Raw genomic sequence first — 22,127 nt, 5'->3', positions numbered from 1 at the left:
GGTGGCAACCCAAACGCTTTCCCCAGCACAGCTTTCTGGGGGACTCAAACCCCTGCAAACTCCTTTCTTTTTTTACAGATGTTTTTGTTCTTACCAAATTGTGAGAGCAGAAAAAAAAACCCCATTTGATTTCAAAACATGCATCATTTCCTAACCCCCTCACAGCCATGGCTGCTGGTGGAGTTTTAACAAGGCAGTAAGATTTACAACTTTGGGGGTCATTTTCTGATCAGATAAAACCTGATGCTTAGACTTGCCTTCTCAGCACTTCTTGGAAGAACACTACTGCTTTCATGGTCCTAAATAAGGATTTGTTAGCCCTTATTCAATGCCACTGTAGTTTGAAGTCATTTAAGAACCCACATCTCTGTTAAAAATACCAGCTACATCATATTTTTTCCAGCCTTTGTTTTTCTTGACCTGGCATAGATCTAACATAGGAACTGCTGTCACCTTAAAATTGAAGCTTCTAATGCACAGGGTGGGGGGAAAGTGCTACTGGGGCTGTATTTGATGTTCATCTGCTTTCTAGGGGAAATTTTTATTTCCTTGTGAGGCTATCTTCAGAAAAGGAAACGGGTTTGCATTTCTCTAAGGCAGACAATATATGCATAACTGTCGTGCCTAATATCTTACAGGACTGGCAGGATGGCTCTGAGTTAACCCTAAAGAGGAGATAATGCATCTGAGAAGAAAACACTGTCAGAAGCAGAGTTTCCAATCAGACAAATCCAGGACTATCTCTCCCAGCAGTGCAAGCACTTCATTTATACTGTAAATATCACTGCTAATGAATGAGAGCAGAGAGCTGAGTTATGCAGCAAATATTTGTACCACAGGCAAATTGAAAAGGAGAGGCACAGCAGGGAAAACTGAGCAAGAACTCTGCAAAGCATTACAACTATTGCCACTTAATTACCTGGTGCATCTATTTTGTATTAGGTATACATATTTGAATATAAACACACACACTCAGCACCCACAAATCCTCTATGAACTGAACAAAGACAATTGATAGAAGCAACATAAATTCTTGGCAGTTTGGTAAGTTCTCAAGTTTAAATTTTAAAGAAATAGAGGCCTCTTTCAATAAAACCCTAAAAACCTGAACTATCCATCTCCAAGGAGTCCCACTCCTGACAAAGGGCTAGGATTCTTGCTGGGGGACAGCAGAGTTGGCAATTATTTAGAAAACAATTCAACCATCAATGAGGTCTCAGTAACACACAGCTCTCTAAAAGATTTTCAGATATATTCTCGCATCATTACCAGGACTGTAGAGTTCAAATCACTTTCTGGAGTTTGGCTACAGTATGATTAAAAAAGAACAACACTGAACAATCCTCCTCTTCTTCCTGTAGGCTGATCCCTCAAAGTTCCTGTCCTGGACAGTCCTTGGCCCTAAAGTGGTATTTCCGCTCGGAATGATGTTAATAAGCTGTCCCTGTAATAATGATTCAGCAGAGTTCCATCAGTTTTTTGCAGGCAGTTATCAGGATAGCACACCAAGAAAGCCCTACTGTCGTCCTTTCTTCCCTCTCCATGCCCAAGCACCACACTTGGACAAAGCAAAACATGGCTTAAGGAGTGTTACATTCCTGTCAGTACTTGCAGTATTTCCCAAGTCGTCAGTTCATAAACTTTGAACTCCTCTGGGAAGTCAGCAAAGCGATATCTGTGTCTCCTACGATAAGACCCTCCACCCTGCATGCCACTCCTCCACTGCCATTTCCACCATCCTGAACACAGAGAGGCAGTGATGTTGCTGCCCTGTTAGTGCTGTCCAAATACTAAACAATGCCAAAAAACCAGGCAACTATAGCGAAGACTACACCCAGAAGCTGGGTGAACAACGACGACCTATATGGGCTCCACCATCTGTTACGGCTTAGTGGTAACTAGCCACTGCTGAATGGCCACGTGGACGTACTACGAACTCACAGTGTGGGACACACCTCTTCTTTCCTCCCAATGAGTGAGCCATGAGCCCAGGAATCTTGGGATCCAGGACCACAAGCCAATCCCAAACCCTTCAAATGCTGAAACTTTGAAAAGGGCAACAGAAAGATGGAGAAATTCAACAGTAAAAAAGGCACGTTTGCCTTTTCTTTCTGCTTTCTTATTAAGCACAAGAGTTTCTGCTTAAAAATGTGGGGGAATGAAGGAGAAAAAAAAAGGCCTTTGTGCTTTGCCCACTAAAAGATAAAAACAATGCACGAAATCCATAGATGTTCATTTTCCACAAAAAATTCAAATATAAACCTGTTGCATATTGCATTTCCAATGGAAACAGTACTGTAGAGGTAAATTTCCATCTATAATCCCCAGGTTTATGTTACATTTCCAACACAAATAACCCTACAGTGGCACAATTTTACCCATATCCCTATTTACAGTTCTGGCCTTGACCTTCAAAACAAGTTTTTACAAATTGAAGAAGCTATAAAAGGGGTGGTCAATTCGGTGGCAAAAGGGACAGCCCATTACTAAAGATACTGCAGAGCATGGATTGTTCAGCTTGGCAAAGTGAAAGCTGAAAGTTCTGATGCCAGCTACAAATGTTTCTAAGTGTCAGAAGCAGGAAGAGTTACATAAATTAAATGTGCATCTTAATATATAAACTGGCCACAAAGCGACTTAAATTAGAAGTCAGGTGTAGGTTTCCAATCATCAAAGTAGCTTGTATTAGGGGTAACAAGGCCTCCAGCAATTCTGGGAAGTCACTTTACCTAGCACATGATGGGACTAATGATGTCAAAACTTTTCTGGCCTTGTTGACCAAGGATGTCAGTATTAGTGAACAATTTAAACACAACCACCTTTAAAATAGGGGACAACTTAGGCAAAAAAACAGACACACAGCATGCAGCTCTCTGTCTGAGGTTTCCAAGCAGTTATCAGGGGACTTCAGAGGTAAGGACACCTTCAGTGTATCAAACTAGACACTATCACCCAAGGTTAGAACTCAATCATCCCGAGGTGAAAAGGGATGTGCAAAAGAGGCTTATGCTACCCTGAATTTACCCTGGTATTTTTTGTCAGCTAAAAATAAACAGGGGAAAAGAAATGTGCACAGCTAAGTGAGTATGACTGGTTTGTTTTAAATGCTTTTTCACTACAAGCCTCCATTCTATGTGTAATAGTTATGTATCCTCCAGTTCGCCCATGTGTATTTACTCACTCAGACCTCACCAACCTCTCTTCCTTCTACCTTTTCTGAACTTAAAATAGAAACTGGACAAAGCAGAATGATACCATTTTTTTAAGGGATCTGCATCAGAATATAAGGAAGGTGAATTAAAGAAGGCACTTCTGGAGAGAACAGCTAGCTGTAGAGAAACATTCTTCTAAAAGGAACCCGAACTCAAACCGTAAACTCCTCTCCAGTATTTAGATCTTGTCTTTCATCTTCAACAGCTGAGGAGCCCATCCGACTGCTGCAGCATTTCTGCCCAAAATGATAACATGCAGTGAAGAGTGTTTCCTCAATTACAGCACAGCACAGAAAAATTACACCCAGAGATTGGAGAACTGAGTCAACACTCTCTCCCATCTCATGTCCTACAATGAGGCCAGTGCCAGGTGGTACCATGCTGCACTGCTAAACACGACCTCAAACTTGTACTCCATGCAGATAAAGCATAGGATAATGTTTGTCACTCTACAGTAAGGAAAATGTCAGATGTTCCCCAAAGCTTCGCTACTCAGGAATTCAGACTGAACTGTGAAAAAGCATGTATACAACTTTCAGACACTACCTGACAACAACCCATGAAGCTATGTGAAGCTATGTGAAGATGCACATATAAACAGCATAAAAAACCCCTTCTCAGTTCTACCTCTAGCACCCCAAATTACAAAACCTTAAGATTTTTGCTTCCTTTCCAAGACTCTTTCTTTGTACATCCACAAGCAAACACAACGATGTGACTACAAGGAAGAGACTGGCATGGAAGAAAAGAAAGGGAGAGAAGGAAATTGTGCACTATCCTTGCATAGAGGTAAGATTGACCTAACATATACATAGCAGACTGAAAAATACAACATGTGCTGGCAATTTTTCTCAGGTAGAACAGAAGGCATCACAAAGGCAATGAACACAGCTTACATTTAGATGAAGTATTAAATTCTGTTACATGCTAAGATATTCTAAGTATGTTTTTAGAAAAACAGTGTCTGTGTATAATACAACAGAAAATCTGAACGATCAATTTTTCAAATTAGTTATTCACTTGAAAGGCTCTGTATGGACTGGAAGACTACGAAAATACCTGCAAGTGCAACCAAATGACAGAAATCATTAAAGCTTCTTTCAACTCAAGTATTTATGCCTCATAAATTCAGCTTGCTTTGTTCTCCAGAGCTCCTTGTCAAGATGAGGTAAGCAAAGCTGGTATCTTCAGCACTGATAGGGGCAGGAGGGATTGCTGCAGCCTGATTCCCAGCTCCCATTCTCATCCATGCAGCACGCCATGCTGTTTAACTACGGCAAACTGTTGGTGCAGCCCTGCTGTGAACTCACATGGGGAACTGGCCAGAAGTAAAAAACAGAACAAACCAATACAACTTCCTGCCCTTCTCAATTTTATGGTATGAAGTTTATTTTTTTGTTAAGGACAGACCAATTCCCCAGTTCAGTCAGAGCAGGGCCACACAAATAGTTTTGCCAGCACAATTTAAAGGGCACCCCACCACAGGAGCACAAACAAGAACAAGTGTGAATAGTTTAAATGCCAAAGACTGTCTCATAAAAGCAGCTGATCACAGTAACCCTGTATCTTGCAATCTTTCTCCTGCAGTCACTGGTACTTGGATTTTTTGCTAATGTTCCTTGCTTGCATCCCAACAACCTGAGGTCAAAAATCTTTTGTGGTTAAGCAGATTTAGGTTTCATCCCCCTTGAAATGTATACTGTACCAGTGTGTGTGATGCCTGGATGTTTTGAATGTGTGGAAGCAGTAAGTAGGCATTTGCTAGCTCCACTTTAGGTTCTTCTGGAGAAGACATCAGAGTTCCTGTTCCAAAAACCTGGTATTAAAAAAACAAGGTCATTACATCAACACCTAGAATTTATACCAGCAAATTCCAAAACTATTTTGCTAATAACAACAATCTTCCCAAGAAACAGATCAGTTTTTCACGTTAGATTCTTTTGAAGGACAATAAAGTTGCAATGTAGAAAGTAATCATACACATAAATAGCACTTTAGAATCGTCACTCATTCAGGCACCATTACAAAAACAAAACAAAGCACTCACCAGCAGAGCATCAGGTGATCTTAAAAAGAAAGTATCTAAATTCTCCTACTATTCTTCAGGCAATTACAATACACGTATCACCATTTGGGAGTGCAGTAATTTCTGAGAAAACTTTGTTACTAGTCCCATTGAATACTGAATTCAATGGCTTTGCCTTAAAAACTGAGTAAAATATTTTCTCATTATTTTGGTTTTTAAAGACTGCAATTTTCAGAACACTATAAGATTTGTAATTTGGATGGTTCTACTGCATTTATATTTTGCTCCACCAAGATGAGTTTATGACAATAACTGGGGGTTGTGGAGCCAGGAGGTATCAAGGAGGCAGGGGATCATTAGAGGCTAAGAAAAATTACCTGGGGCTTTTCACTTGTATGCAAAGATTTATTATTTTTTAATAGGAAAAATCCACATCTTTTTAATTAAGAGGATAATAAAATGCATTCTACGTTCACTGAAGATCTTTGACTACAGATAGAAAATACCAGAACAAAGGGAATATGCCATTTGCTTTTAATGCAGGTATTTATAAAGTACATTTTACTATAATGGTACCTCGTCTCCATTTGGGTGATTCTTCTGTACACACTCTTGCATAAATGCATTAGAAACATCAAAAGCTTCAAGGCTTTGGGGCTCTCAAGAGCACTGTAACTGTGCAACAAACACTCAAGTCATGCCTCCTTTTGAAACTCTTAATCCTAATGCGAGCTGAAAACATGGGCAGCTACTTCCTCTGTCTCAGGTGGCTGGTGAAAATGTACATGAAAACCAGTCTGCTACTGACTTTTGCAGCAGTCCAACAGGAAACAAACCAATTTTGAGGTGAAACTGACAACTGCTTCCCTGCAACTTGTTGATAAAAGGCTGAGCTGACTGGGCAATAAATGAAGGGGTCAGGAGTGAGCACAGGGAGGGGAGAGATGTCAAAAAGAAAAGGTCAACCACCCTATAATGCACTTTTTCCTCATCCTTGATGAAATGTTACTGCCAAATGTGGCATTACTGCTAATAAATACTAGATAAATGCAACATTTGTATTAAAACCCCGTGTATTTCAACTGAACTTACCTAAGCTTCTATGTAAGGAGCTTTGTTTTCCAGCACAGTAACAAAGTACAGGAATTAAATAGTTTGATGATTGATTAAAGCTGACACTCTTTTTAAATCACTAAATTCAGGGTTAAGATTTTTCTTTGCCAAATTAACAAGAATTTGGAGTACCTAGTGTTCCTTATAAAATTTTTAAAAAGCTAGACCTGCTTGAATTCACCAGTTAGTCAGAAAACAGACAGCCTTAATGCACAACCATTATTTTGACTTTCATGCTTTAAAGGCCTAAACCTCTGACCCTGTGCTACATCCCCAATGTGTTTACATAAAATCCTGCAGAGCAGCTGAAAGCCACCTAAAATACTTCCTAATGGGTTTTTCCCAATAAATGCATTCCAGCACAGTGCAGTCTAGACTGCACTAATATATGAAACGATCAGATCGTGATCTTTTAAGTACACACATACAAATGAACTTGGTTTTACTACCACTAAGAGCAGTAATTTTAACGATATACATGTATGTGATCATGACACTAGAACGATCTGGTAAAAGGGATGAATTGTTAACACTACCCCACCTGATCTGCACCAGGAATTCAATGAACTTTAAAAGTCCCTAAAATTATGGAAATCACTTTTTAAAACGCAAGTAAATCCAAAACCCAAGCTAAAAATAAGAGCAGTTCCCTGATATGAAAAACAAGAGTAGTTACCTGATATGAAAGTACTCCATGAGATGAGGTATTTATAAATAATGAGCTTTCAATACTGCCTTCTTCCGTTGGCAGGAAGAGTACTCTGAAAGACATCTTTCCCATTGCTGGAATCACCTGCAGAGACCACAAAGAAGCTTGCTTGCTTGGTGCCAGTGAGCACACACTCACCATTCAGTCACAGGGCCCAGAGGACACTTCCACATGTACATCCATGTCTGTAGATCCCACTAAGCAGAACCTCAGCGCTGAGAAGTTTCATCTGTGCACTCTCAACTCTTACTACAGACAAGAACCAAAATCACACAGCAGCTTGCCAAGTTATGGCTGGAGTTTCTCAGCTAGCATGGGGCCTCATCAGTCAAGGCTTCTTTTTGCATAAGATCTTAACCATGCAGCACTGCCAGCCTCTGCATGCCCAAAAACACTTCCCCCACACAGAGGCAGATGGCTATAGCAAAGTGAATCAATACCTCTGTGATACACAAGCAAATCAAAGCTGAACTTAGGCAACATTGTTAGTAACCAGATAGTCTGGCTGGAGGAACAATGATGTTTATGTCTGCACAGTTATGCCCATCCAGCTACAGTAAAAGCAAAAATCAGATGAAAACATAATAAAACCCCTTTGCACATCAGTGGAGGATAAAAACTGAGCTTCATCCAACTGAGATCACAGCAATTCATTCTTAACATGCATTATATTGTTATACATTGTTAAAAAAAAAATCAGAGTTAAAATAATGGTCTTAGATCATAAAGGCAATTATGCCCATAACTGCAATACAAAATACATAAAACATTTCACTGCAGGTTTTTCTGACAAATATGCAAGGCCACTCAAAAGACTGAAAATTCGTGGCTGTAAAACACCCACATGCCTGTGGATTACTGCATAATGCTGCTTTAGAGCAGAATGAGATTTAAACAGCCTCTAACATTGAAAAATTCTTCTCTTCTTCTGTTACTGTCAAACACATTTCCTACTGCAGGTTTTGGATGTCCTCTCCCAAACAAGTCTAAGTAGAAGTGAACAAAAAAGCCACTAGCAAAACAGAAAAAGAGTTGGAGGTCCTACAAAAAAGCACAAAAACACAGAATGAAGAGCTTATGCCAAAGGAAGCACGAAGGCTTGGCACTCGGCCATTACATAGTTTCCAAAAGCACATCAGCACTCACCCGGCTATGAGCAGGAGACACATGAAACTGTCTAGTAGCTGTAAACACTGAATTGACTACAACATCTCTATCTCTACTAGGGTTGTAGGCATGTAGCATTTTAGCTCTGGGTAAACCCAGTAACCTAAAGCAGGGGGAAAATAAAGTTAAATAAATTATTCACTTTATAAACACAGGCAATGCATGAAAGAAGCAACACATATAGGTTTAAAAAATGTTGATCTGCAACAATTATTTAGTTGTAATTAATCTTTGGAAACATGTCAAACAAATTTTGTCTTTCCCGTAACACTGGGATGTGGGCTACACTTAGCCAAAACTCATTGGAGTAACTAGGAGTCAAAAGAAAAAATAACCCTTACAAAGCACAAAGTTTTGAATAAAAAGGTTTAAACAACTGATTGTTTCGTCAGCTAAAGCCATAATTCTCTTAAGGCTTTTGCTTTAGTTAGTACATCCTAAACCCCAACAGCTTAGGCATTCCTCCAGTACACCCTCTGAAATACTCCTTTAACTCACAAGGGGACTGAGTTTCTTTCTGATTACTGGTAGGTCAAAGGCTGATTATCACTTAAGAACAATTTTTAAAGTTTTCTTGAAAGAGTACTAAGAAAAATCTCATTTATTCTACCAGTATGTTTTGCTTGGGACTCTCTGGATTTTGTTTTTAGAATTTAAAGGAAACAAGCTATTCCCCCGCTAGAAAGGCAATCTTTCAAAAAACGAACAACCAGCATGAAGCAATTATTTGACATTCATGCAGAATCACCTGAAATATACACCCAGAATACATTATATCCCCTATTAGCTTTTCCTCCTTCTCAGAACTATGTTGATTTTTACATAACACTGCAAGGCAAGAAATGCACTTCCAGCTCTGTGGCAATTATTTACTAGTTCTCTATTTTTCAGAGGACAGCATGGTCACAGCTAATGCTTCTTACCCAAATGGAGCCCACTATAGCTGTTCCTCCACACTTCATTATTAACCAAAATAACAATAACGTAAGATACTCACTGCATTCCAAAATGCAGAACTGATGGGTGAAAATGTAAGGCCTTCCCATTTGGAGGCATCTTTGCTGAGAAGCTGAAAAGAAGGGAAAAGAAGCCACAATTAATATTTAGTGGGCATGATGCTACAATCTGCAGGGAAGGAAGATACATTACAGGCTCTTAACTCTTTATATTCTGAGCCTCCCTTCCTTGCAAAGGTCTCCCCAGTCATGCTGACACAACTGTTTATGGGGCTGTGCAGTAAACTACAGAGGGAAAACAACTGGAAAGAATCCTGAGGAATGAAAACTATGTCAGCATGGAGCAGATCTCCAGTCTCACCAATCCAACATCTATACAAGCACTGGTATGAGCACACCTGAGAGATGCAGAGGTAGAAGAGTAAATAGCAGCTTGGGCAAAAGCCGACATCAAAAGAAGTGCCTGTATAGCTGTGGTTTTAATGCAAAAGCCAACTAATTTCTTCTGTGCAAAAGAGAGTAAGAAATACTATGAAGCACATACCTCATCATCTTTCCTTTGCCCTACAAAAATTCACAATGAAGTTTCCATCAGTTCTAGCACGTTTTTAGCTTATTTCAACATTACTCAATACCCTGTAACATAGAAATTCCAGGATATCCTCACCATTTTCTCAATTAAAACTTGTCCTCTGCAAGTCCCAATGACAGTGGTATAAAAGAAGCCCAGCACCTCTTCATTTTATCTGCATACCTAGTGCTACTCAGTCAAAAGCTTCCCGAGAAGCAGTCTGCATGTTGAATAGCCAGAATCAGTTTCATATCTTTACTGGATGATGCTAATAAGCATCCTAGCAAGGAGGAGTCCAAGAAGGGAAAGATGGACTGTGGTCTCATTGGTTATCCAGCTGCTTTGCATAAGTTGTTGTAGTACAGTCAATTGGTTCCCAATTTGAAAATGCAGTTCTGTAACATTACACCTTTAATATCTCTTAGTGTGTACATGATCCTGTTGTTATATTCTAAAGCAACAGACACCATAATTTAGTACCAGTCAGGAAAAATGATGTTTATTATTATGAAAACCCACAACTTTTATGAAAACATAGAGTCACAGAAAGGAGAAAACTCCCTCACTACTATAGCAGGCGGAATATCCAGGTAGCATTCCTGAGGAGCTGCTAGTGATAGTCTCCTTCCAACCACCTTGTCTCTGCAGCAGCCAGCTCTTGCTCCATTCCTAGAAACACTGCAGCAACCAGCACCTTCTTCCCCTTCCAAAAATCAGCCTCAGGGACGTACCCAGAAGGTAAGTCTGAGTACTGTTGTAAACACATACAAATTAAAATTACTACTATAGTAAAAGCCACAGACATTTGGGGAAGACGCGTTTCTTAAAGGGCCTCAGATCCTTTTACTGTATGCATACACATGAAGAGCAGAATAAAAGTTAAGCCAGTGGTTTATGCACTACAGTATGACCTTGAACCCCACCACTGCTTAAGTTTCTAGCATCTTACAGGTACTGCTGAAATACCTTTTCTCACCAGAAAAATCTGTGCTGAGAACAGCAAGAAGTTGAGTGCCTCTCTTTGCCAATTCATGATATTGGCAGTAGCTCTCCAAGACTTACTAACCCTCCTTCTGAGGAACTCTAGCAGCATCAGCTCTCTTCCTCTCAACTCTTGCTCTTTGCAGTAGGTACCAAATGCACCGGCTGGGTGCAAATCCAGCTGTGGATGCAGGAGACTGCATTTCATTTGGTCTAGGTGAACAAGGCCATGCTGCAGCACTGGCTCTTAAAAATGCACTGTCTTGCTCTTTACTCAACCCTCTACTTGTCAAAAAATGTGAAAAGCCCTATGAGAGTAGCAGCAGGGGTATCCCAGGGATGCCATTTATTCCTTCTGGAGAAGGCAGCCTGGACCTTGGGTGGCTGAAGCCAAGACTCAGTTAACAACCTCTGCAGGCTCTGAGCTGGCTCCTGAGCATGGAGATAACTTTGGAGCATCCCTGTACACTGCTTGACCAGAATGGTCCCATGATTACAAGACATCCAGCTTCTGCTTTGCACCCCACTAAAGCTGCCAAATTGCTTCAAGCTCCAGCCTGGCCCCAAAAGCATAACAGCCACATTCCTATGGCACCGTGCCCATCACCCAGCCCACTGTCCAGCTCCAGGGTGTCTGCACCACTTATCAGTGGCCCCAAAGCAGTACCAAAACATAACTTGAGAGCTGAGTTTCTTCAACAACAGAACTAGTGGATAGAGAACTACCACTGTTTTTGGTTGGTTTTTTTTTCCCCTCAAGGGAAAAGGTGACAGATTGGAATAATGGCAGTGGGCAAGAGAACATTCTGCTCATGACACTCGAACAACTAGGATGCACTTCGAAGTGCATCACTACTTTGAAAGAGGCCCATCTACATCAGAAGTGTACTTCTCCAGTTACTATCTCTAAAAGGCAGCTGGAAGCTGGCAGAATACCACTGCACATCCCTGCGTGTGGCAGCGGAAGTTGCTACAGCCACCCTGACCCCTGAGGGCACGGCCGAGACCAAATACGGGGGTCAGGCACCTAAATTCAACCACTCACTCCCAGTTCGGGTATGAATGCATAATCCCCCAGTTCTGTAATCTACACATTCTCATAGGATTGGTTGATGTTTTCCCCTCCCTGTTTTATGTAGATTATGAATATTCATTTTCCCTAGTTGATTATGCATCAGTTCTAGAAAGTTCTGTGATCTTCAACACCCCACTGGCTCCTTCCCTAAGTCCCTCCCATGTGTTGATCCCATTGGTTCCCTCAGCTTTAACCCTGCCTCCTTCCCTTAATCTCATTGGCTGTATCCCTTATCCCCGCCTTTCCGATCCTCACTATAAAATCCCTGGACCCCCTCAGATTTTCGGCTCTTCATGCCTGGTCCCTCCGCGATAAACATTCTCCATGGAATCCATACGAGGACTGCCCTTTCTCCTTCTTTACCTCCGCCCGTGTGCTCTTCCATCCAGCTTCGAGACAGCTCCCACAGGTGAGGAGCTGGCCCTCTATGTGCATTTTGTGAAGCCACCTTGAATCAGCAGGGGTGCAGCCAGATCTCCGGCCTTCTCCTCCTAGCCAGCGCGCTGGGTGCCCCCATCATCTGCACCCGCGCTCCAAACACAATTCAGATCTCTCTGAGGGATCTGACACACAAACACCACGGTAATTTATTGAGACATTTAAAATTTGAAGTGACTTTTAACAAAAAAAATTACTTTTTTTCCTCTAAGAACATCATTTCACCCATAGATTCACCTCAAATTACGCCAAACACTGCTCTTTTAGCCACAGATGATGTGTCCAAAAAAGTACGTGGATCCTTTCATGAGAATGCCACAGGCTTGGGGAAGACAAATACCTGCCTAAGAATGTAAGTCTTGAAACAACAAATGTGGAGGAACAGGCCTCTTCACAACAGAAAAAGTGTGGTCTCCAGCTTCTCTCATTGCTTTTAAAATCTGCTAACATGCCATTAAGCATGCCATCTAACAAAGCTGGACCACAGCCTCCATGGCATCTCTCTTTTTTTTTGTGGCAGACTAGTTGAGCAACATCTCCTGAATGACAGATTTTGATAGAGCAATTCAATTCCAGCATTTCAGAGGACATTTTTAAGCACAAGTGAACCGGAGGGAAACAGGAGAAAGAAACAGATGAGGGAAAGGAAATTCTTGGCAATTACTTTGAACACTCAGTATGCATCAAAAACCTAGTTTAAATGGTGCTGTTACCGCTTCCCAGCCCAACAATTTAATGCCCCTCCTCCCATCCATCCACACAATGTATTTAAAACCCTGACACCGTGAACCATCCATTTCCAGGAAAAAAAGTGTAAGAAAAATCGAAACACTGAGGAGGTGAGGGAGAGCTCCACATGGTCACACAGAACACCAGGAAGATTGGGGACAGGTTCTGGCAGGAAAGGTGAGGCTGAGCCCATGAAACCTCCAGCTCATTACCCTCACTTGCAGAAAACACCCAGCAGAAAGATAAATCCTGAGCATGCACACAGCCATCAGGAATGCCTACTGGAGAGAAAGGTGGATGTGGAGCTGAAAAAAGCAGGCTGGAGGGAAGGTTGGTTAAGGAAGAAGGGTGACACCGGGGGAGAAGAGCAGGATGGAGGAATGCAGGCACCGTTAATCACTTGTGCAAACAGAGGAACACATAACTGTAAGGCAGCATTTTTAGGGGATTTTGTTGTTTTTTAGAAGGTGCGTGAGCTGTAAAATGTTAAGCTACCATATTCCCTCCACTAAGCCCCAGAGGTGCTTCAACATGGAGAAGTTCCAGCCTTTCACATTGTTTCCTGCTTCAGGAAAGAACATTTTGGTGTCCTGTTGATGTGGGACTAACGAAAGGAGATGCTAATACAGGGATGTTGAGAGCACTGTTAAATATAGCATTGAAATTGTTTTGCCCTTCCTTCTTTCAGTTCTGTTAGTCTGTGATGTATTAAGTAAATACAGGTAAACACCCAGGTCATTATGTACAGTCTCAAACCCTATTATGCAATGTATATTACAACCATTTGTTCAAAATAAGCAAAATCCTTACATTTCCCCCAAGTCCAACAAAAACAGATCTTTTTTCATAGGAGATTTATTCCTACTTCACTGGTTGAAATCACAAGAGAAACATTTCTCCTAAAAATGCAAACAAAAGAGCAGATCTGTTCTGAACAAATTGCTGGAGATTGCACTGGGGGTTTTTGTTTGTTTTGCCTTTTTTTTTTTAATGAAACTTTAGAACTGAGTAATTCATCTGGTTATACACATAAAACACTCAAACTGCAGAATAAGCTGCGTCTGACCAAAAGTGAAGGACATTTCCTGGAAGGAAGGTTATCTCCATGTTGCTTTTTCTTCTATTAGCTCCTTTAAGTCTCCCTTGTATCTTTATTCATTCACTTGAATTGATTACTTCATACTATCTTAGCATACATATTATCTGATGATTCAGATAGCAACATCTGTAGTTGAAAATAATCACAAATGCTACTTGGTTCCCTTTCTTCTTCCTTCCTTTTTTTACGCTTTGTTCACAGCACATGCTGAAAAAGCAAGTCGGGGAAAGGCATTTTATTGTTGGGTCTTTTGCTTTATGGCTGCAGGATTTTCTTGGAAGCAGCAGGCAAAAAGGATTGGATTCTTAAACATACAGTAGGTCTTTTTTGTGTGAATTTGTTTAGGCAGTACTGTTTTATTTTTCAGTATATTGATAAAAGTAAAATTTTACTTACGTTGAGCATTTTGGCACTTAGTACCACACGTGCAGCAATGTTAATGAACCCACAAGATGAGGTTTTGAGATATGAAAGCGTGTATGCATTTTGTACAGGAAAGCACATTTTTTATGCAAACTGAAGTAGAGAAAAGGAAATAAGACCCCTCATTTACTGACTAATTTTAGATTCATTCCTCTAGACTACAGCTGATAAAGAAAAAGCAGAATGGAACACATACAGAAACAACCAAACCTAGATAGTTTCAGTCATTCTGATTACAGCTGATGCAAAGAAATTATTTTGACAAATGAAAACAGGTAATTAAGAGGTAATTGACATAGAAATATAAAATGCAGATGAATCAAAGTCTTATGCAGAGCTAATACAAAGGTTTGGTTTGTCATATCCCTAGTCCCTCTCTTCTCTCAACTTCCCCTTTACCAAAAGCAGTAAAAGCACCAACTAGTATTGGGAACACTAAAAGTACAGCTCCTGAAAGACACAGAGTAGCTCTGAAAGAGATAATTAAATTTTTTGGAAATACAAAATTAAAACTATTGAGGCAACTCTGCCAAAACCAGAAACAGAAACTGTTTTAAATTATGATTTTTTTGTAACCTTAATTTCCTTCCTAGAGGCAGAAAGAGTCCTCAGAAACCAGGAAATTGTCCAACTTGCAATAACCCTGCACCACTCATGGGCAAGCTGTATGTGGTGTGTCTCTGTGGGGCTCTGGCACCTGGAGAAGAGCAGTCACACTTGCCACCTCAGCTCCAGAGGCTTACAGGACTTCTCCTGAAGCCCTGTACTGACCTGTGGCAACACATGAACCATTCAGTCTTTCTAGATTTTCTTTTACTTTTTAGAGAATGACCAACAGGTGAAAGAACACAAATGTGAATTTTGAACACTGGAAACCTAGAAGTCGAAAGGCTCCCTTATTTTTAGCACTGCATTTTTTTAGGGAAGAGAGGGAGGACTGACTCACTGCTTCTGAATGCTTGGGATTTGTAACCCATCATTAGGAATTCACTTACATGCTTTTTACCAGAGAGCTGTGCTGCTTCTGGAAGAAATTCTTGACCGTGAGGGTGGTGAAACACTGCAGCAGGTTGCCCACCAGAAGTGTTCAAGGCCAGGTTGGACAGGCACTCTGAGCAATCCAGTCTAGTGGAAATCTCCCGGCCATGGCAGGGGTATTTGAACTAGACTGAGGTCTCTTCTGACCCATTCTATGATTCTGGAAGAAGGATGGTTGCCTTTATTTCCTCTGAAGTGCACTATGTACATCAAGGACTGAATCCTCGACTGTGGAAAGTAGGAAACGCCAAAACATGTGCATGCATACCTGCTATTTTGCATGGTTTGGCTACAGGAAAATAGGGAAGGGCAGCTAAACCAAAAGAAACCAGTGAAATGCATGAAACAGTCTTTCTAAAAACAAATCCCATAATTTATGGCCAAAGTTATAATTTAAGGAGGAATACAGGTCTATCAACCTTTTCTTTTCTTTGTATTTCTTAAAATACTGAAGCTGGCAAAGCAGCGTAATATAGCTAAGACCTGCCCACAAAAGTTTCAGTGAGCTGGTAACTTATTTACAAAGGCAGTATAATAAAGAGGTAGGTAAGCCTAGCTCAAGGTGTAAAGCACAAACCATTCCATTACTTCCACTTGGTCCCACGTGCACTGCTCTCCTCCAGCAACTTGAGCAGCCTCCTCTGCTCCATTACTCTAGCCCTGGTGCTTCCACAGCCACAAGTCTCCTTCCTGGGCAACCATCTCTCCTCTCACTGCCTGTGGTCCCTTTTCCTACCAAGTTCTGCAACAGCATTTACACAAACCACCTGCACGACAGTTACCTGAGCCAGCAGTGCTTCAGTTTCATTCATTACAAAACTACAACAAAATTGCCATGATCAAACTTAGAGTATCTCACTCTATAGCACTTAAAGCCACATTTCTCAAGGGGATAGAAATGGAAGGACACAGGTTAAAAAAACCTGGCTTTTCTCTCTACCCTCACACCCAAACAGTCTCCTTGAAAATCGTCCAAAGAAGTTAAATGCACACACAATAAAAAATGAGATTAAGACTCATGAAGAAATCTAGGGGAGATGATGATCAGTGAGGGACAAAGTGCTATAGTGAGCATCCTGGTGAAAAGAAAAGGCTTTCTTCCCCAGCTGCGCCTGTGGTTTGCAGTTTAGTAGCAGGAGCAGCACAATAAAGCATGTTTAAGAGCAGAATGGAATTACTCCCTCACATAAAATCAGTCCCCAACGTCTGAAATAACTGAAATCTGTTAAGATATTAATTAAATTAAGTCATTAATTCACAATGACTTGAATTAATTTGAAATTATTTTCCAAAACCTCTTCTTTGAAATCCTTTACTCATCCAAATTTCAAGCAACAACCAACACTCCCTAGAGATGGTCCAGGGGGACAATGTACTTTTTAGGCATCTTGGATAGACAGTAATTATGCTATTTGTTTTGGATGACTGTACGTACAGGCCCCACTAGTTCAAAGTGCACATCAAACATATTTTGGTTTGAAGCACCTCTACTGCTCCCAGCAAATCCCAAATATCCTAGCAGGCAGAACATCTACCTTCATTTTACTTTTGGCTTCATATAATTCAACAATTGCCTTTTCATTCTGCAGTATTTCATGAGGTAAACTCTGATAACTGCTCTCAAATAAAACCCTTGGCATGCCTTTCTCTTTTTTAAGCTTCTTTACAATTTGTCTTTTTCAAAGTAGTCAGCAATCTTCCATTAAAATTAAAATCACAGAAACAATAGAATTTACTCTTTTCTTTTTATAAGTTCTTCCCAAGACAAATTAAAAGAGCCAATTGACCAATACAAACACACAGTTTTGGCCTTGGTATTCTTGACATTTTGTCTTTACCAGGTCCTGGACTTGTGGGTTTTAAGAAAATACTGCATTTCATGTCCCTTTGAAGACTGCTTCTAGCCCATGAGTTTGCAAAATAAAATCAAAAATCACAAAGGCAGCTCATGCTCTTTTTTTTCCTTTTTAAACCTCAAAATTTTTTAGCCAAATTCAATTTTTTTTGCCTAATATGCATACTCTATAGTTGCCAAACCCTCAAAAATCCCAGGAACATTTAAACTGCCTGCATAACACAGGTTTGTTCTTCAAAAACTGCCACTAAGATCACAAATAATTGCTGAGATGTTAATTTTTGCCTACTCAATTAACCAGAATTAAGAAAGGCAGACAAACCTGAAGCACCCTGGCCTATTTAATACATGTACAGAAATGGCTGCTTTTTGAAGAACGCTGCGCAACTCTCACAACTCAAAACCCCTACAACAGAAGCTATGAGTCTCCACACTTCTGAAAAGATCAGGCTGTCTAGCCACACTCCTGCCCAGCATCTCTGAACAGAAAATGAGACATTTTGAAGCAAGATGTGCTGCTCACAGCCTTTTTCAGACACTTTGATGACACGAATCCCAGAGAAAGGGTACACGGAGAAGTACCTAGAGAAAAGGCTTCCACGGTGTCAGCACACTGCCTTCTCTGGCTAAAAACAAAGCACTACTGCAAGCCTTGAGCTGAAATACCATGAAATTTAAATGACTGTTCTCTACCTACAGTTTTCAAAGCCTTTTATTGAAAGCAGTCAAAATTCAGAGCACAGCACCATGAAAGAGGCAGGATAAAAGAACCTCCAGAAAGTCAGAAGATAGGACACAAACCCACCTCCCTTGTACCTAAGAAGAACACAATTATTTTTACTTACTAGGTAGCAAAGCCTTTATTTCTGTCCTTGCAATGGCAGAACAACAGCAGAAAATTTTAGTGGGAAGGGCAGTTTTTAAGCACAACCCTGTCCTAACATAATTACAAATTGAACAGAACAAGAGGCAGGCATTTTAGAAGAAACAAATTCAATCACACCTACCTCAACTAAATTAATTCCCACAAAAGTAACAATGAAAGTTATCTGCTGCTCCTGCAGCGTGTCTACGGAACCATTACCAGTAAAGAAGGAAGAGATCCAAGTGAAAACAGACCTCACCTTTTTAACGCCCCAACTGCAATTCTGTTTTTAACAGTTAAAACAAAAATTCATTTCATCAAGCACACCCAATTTTACTCAAAAACTCCCCCCAAGCTGAAGAGCAAAGGGCCAACTTCTGTCAAGTCAGTAGCAACCCTTCCTCCTTCAAGAGTTTCACTTTCACATGCCAGGGAAACTAGTTTTCCTCCAGCTCTGAGAATCTGGCTCCCACCTCAAGAAAAGCAGGACGCCTTGACAGGAAGTACTGTGGGGCTGCAAAGCTCACAGCAATAGGAAGTTACATTCTTGTCAAATTTCATTGCACCCAACCATTTCCTTTTTCTACACCAGGCACAGCCAAAAATTTCTATCTTGACACAAACCATTTTAAGTTACAGCAGTTCAGCAAAATGCATGAAAAAGAGCTCTGTGGTCACTGATAAGCTTGACCTGCTTAATAATTAAGAGTGATAATCTTCCTACAGTAATTAAGAGTGATAATCTTCCTATGGGAGCTGGCTTTTGCTGTTTCTACATTAATCCAAGCCTTTTAGTTCCTTTTCATAATGAAAGGGTACAGGCCTCTAGGACAGCATGTATTTGCCTGCTGGAGCTCAACAGCCCATAGGAAACCTTTACACTGAATCCATTAAGTACTAAAAAACCCACTGTTCTTTCCCGTGCCTTGCCCCTCCCCGGGAAAAGAAAAAAAAGAATGCTAACTAAAAAGGAAACTAAAGCAAATACAAGAAAACTGAGACCTAGGACTTTAAAAAGTAGGAACTTCTGCTTTTTAATTTTTTCCCCCCATCTGGACAGTGCACCTGACACCAGTTTCCCTGAAAAGAAGTTATGGAAAAGTCACTAAGATCACGTCTCAAAGCTACAAAAAATACCCAGTAGTGGAAAACAACAATCTGGACTTTGCATTTTTTTTCTCTTTTGTGAATTTCAGCCCAAATTTTTAAAAACAAAGTATAATCATTGAGCATTAACCTTTAAGAATAGTAATTTACCAATTAGCATTCAATACCATGCCTTGTTTAAGCCAATATATGAAGACAGACAATCAAAGGGAGCTCAGTATTGAAAACTGTACAAGTTATCTCCACAGCTTTTTGTTTTGTAGCCTCAAATGCTACAAATGCAAAACAAGCAAACACTCCAATATACAGTTTTGCTTATTTTACAAACTGATAAGATGCTGGGGAAGTCCCTCAAAAACTTAAAACCATTAACCACTTGCAAAATCCTTTTACCAAATATTTGCTTGAGTAATAGACCAAGACCAGCTTTCTCAGGGCTATGTTTCCATTTTATAAGGAGAAAAATTATTGCCACTATTGATTGCCAAACTTATTAAAAACTTAATTATGTCCTCTAGCAGATGAAACTTCATAGAAGACTTTCTGAAGCATCTCCAAACTACCACAAATTTAAACTACATTAGTTTTCTAAAAAATACATAATTTGTCATGTAACTGAAAAGCATTTTCACAAGCTGTACTATATACGAATGTGAAAATACAATGCAAATAAAATTATAAGGAGAAGAAGCAAGGCTACACTTTTTTTAAAGGTACTTTAAGCGTGATGCTGCAGGGGGAAGCTGCGGTCACACAGTCATCCTACACATAGCAGAGAAGCAAAGCTGCTCCCCCACACCCCAGGGGCCACTACCAATCTTCAGCATGAAAGGTTAAAGTTAAGTCACCAGCCAAATACCAACACCAAAAAAGTAGCTTCAACCCCAAACCACCACCACTATCTCACAGGAGCATCACTCTCTTCTTGTTTTCCACCCCTCCAGCTGGGATGTATTACATCCTCTTTAGTCCCCCTCCAAATGTTTTGGTGTCATTTGACAAAGCTTTCTGTTCTGGTGCAGTAACTCATTGAATCTATGCCATATGTGATGTATGGTTTTTTGGTTTTTTTTTAGACAGGACACAAAATACAGAACCTTATAAAGAACCTTTTAAAAATAGCAATATAGAAATTGCAGACTATTTTTATTGTTCACTGGCATTTTATTAACTGACAGCACTGTACATTTTCATCTTCGTCTCTATGCTTCAGCAGCACAGTCATATAAACCTACTCTCAAACAAAGAGCTTTTCTGTTCTAGCTTCCCATACAAAACTCTGGTTATACTTCAAAGTACATCCCCTCCTGCAGTCAGAAAAAGAAAGGGGAATCCTCCACAGCGTCAGTTCATTTCCACTTTTTCACCTAAAGCCAGTAAAGCCCCGTGGTGACAGGACACCACGCAGACAGCCTGCAAAATTTCCCCGGCTGCCCCTTTTGAAAAGTGCAGCTTGCTGAGCTCTCCTGTCTTGTGTCACTCGTCACTCTGGGCTGTGGTGTGCAAAATGGAAAGACAGCTCCATGACTTGGTGCTATTAATAAAAGCAAGCACACTCACAGTGTATTTGTGACCTACTCCTAAGTACTACTGTGTATTTATAATTCACTAGATTATGTTGTTAAAGGAAACACACAGATATGAAAAAATTTATACCGGAAAATTCAAACTGGCAAAAATACAAAAAAATTGGCATTACCAGGATTAGTAGCTGCAACACTTATCGCAGAAACCACCAGGTCCTTACAAAACATCTGGGATCTGTTGAAGCCAATGCACAGCATATGCTCTCAGCCAGTTTCTTCTGATGTACAAAATGCTGCAGTGTTCTGCTATTATACAACTCAGAACCATATGAAACACACCCTGTTCCACAGGTTTATTAACAAAATGTCTACCACCAAAGAAACTCAGGTATGCTGTTGCTCTGAATTCCAGCAAGGGGCACCTACAGTCCACAAGTTAACATTTGCTTCCTTCAGCAGGGTAGCTGGCAAAGAAAGGAAGAAGAAAATTAGCTGACAAAAACAGCAGGAAGTCAGCTTTTGATTATTTTATATCCATTTTAAAAAGTACTTTCAATCAAGTACAATATTAAAACTCCACCTCCCCTAAATTCTTGCTTTTCCTCCTGTATTTCAAAGCTAGGAAGCTAATCAGAGTTCACCAACTTGAAATGTTCACCTGTGAAACCAAAGCAAAAGCATCAGTAACGCTATATTTAGTTTCTTGACAAGCCTCAAACCAGACATCTGCTTCCACTGCAATAAAGGATGCACTTTGCTTCTGCATGCCCCACATGGGGTTTCTCAAGCTGCCTATGAGAGGAAAAGCTCCTCCAGACAGGCCAAAAATCCTTCTGCAGCCCAAAGGTGTACTTAACTGGTCTTGGCCACACATCTCTTGACACTTCTTCCTCTGCAAGAGAAGCAAACTAGTGCCATGGTCCCGCATGGGAACCTGCACAAAGGTCCCAGTGAAGCCACTGGGGCTTCTCATAAGCAGAGGGACTGCTGGGGTGAACTGAGGAGCAGGACTGATGCACAGCATTTTGCCCCTTCTTATGGGAGCATTTGGATACATGGATGGACATGCATCTGAATCAAGAGCAAGACATAAAGCTTGGCAAGTGCATCCAGCCTCTGAAGAGGCTTCTTCTGTCACTCTACAGCAATAATTTACATTAAAAAAGGAGCAACAAGGTTTTGTAAAATAGATCTTCAATCATGTCAGAATGGAAGATGTGGCTTTTGGCAGGAATAT

General features: G+C 40.5%; 1 protein-coding gene across 8 annotated transcripts in view; it reads right to left on the bottom strand.

The window, feature by feature from the left end:
• The window catches only part of TMEM131L (transmembrane 131 like), an 81,472-nt gene that overhangs the window by 36,521 nt on the left and 22,824 nt on the right, over positions 1-22,127 (bottom strand). For all 8 annotated transcript variants that reach the window (XM_048303401.1, XM_048303402.1, XM_048303404.1 and 5 more), the window contains exons 4-7: positions 9,225-9,296; positions 8,207-8,330; positions 7,028-7,144; positions 4,918-5,028 (exon numbers count right to left, since the gene is read on the bottom strand). In XM_048303401.1, the coding sequence (XP_048159358.1) occupies positions 4,918-5,028; positions 7,028-7,144; positions 8,207-8,330; positions 9,225-9,296 (424 nt within the window). The remainder of the gene's footprint in view (positions 1-4,917; positions 5,029-7,027; positions 7,145-8,206; positions 8,331-9,224; positions 9,297-22,127) is intronic.

Source organism: Corvus hawaiiensis, chromosome 5 (assembly GCF_020740725.1).
Source record: "Corvus hawaiiensis isolate bCorHaw1 chromosome 5, bCorHaw1.pri.cur, whole genome shotgun sequence".
Taxonomy (NCBI): domain Eukaryota; kingdom Metazoa; phylum Chordata; class Aves; order Passeriformes; family Corvidae; genus Corvus; species Corvus hawaiiensis.
The sequence above is the reverse complement of the archived record's forward strand: the minus strand, read 5'-3'. Positions and strand labels throughout refer to the sequence as shown.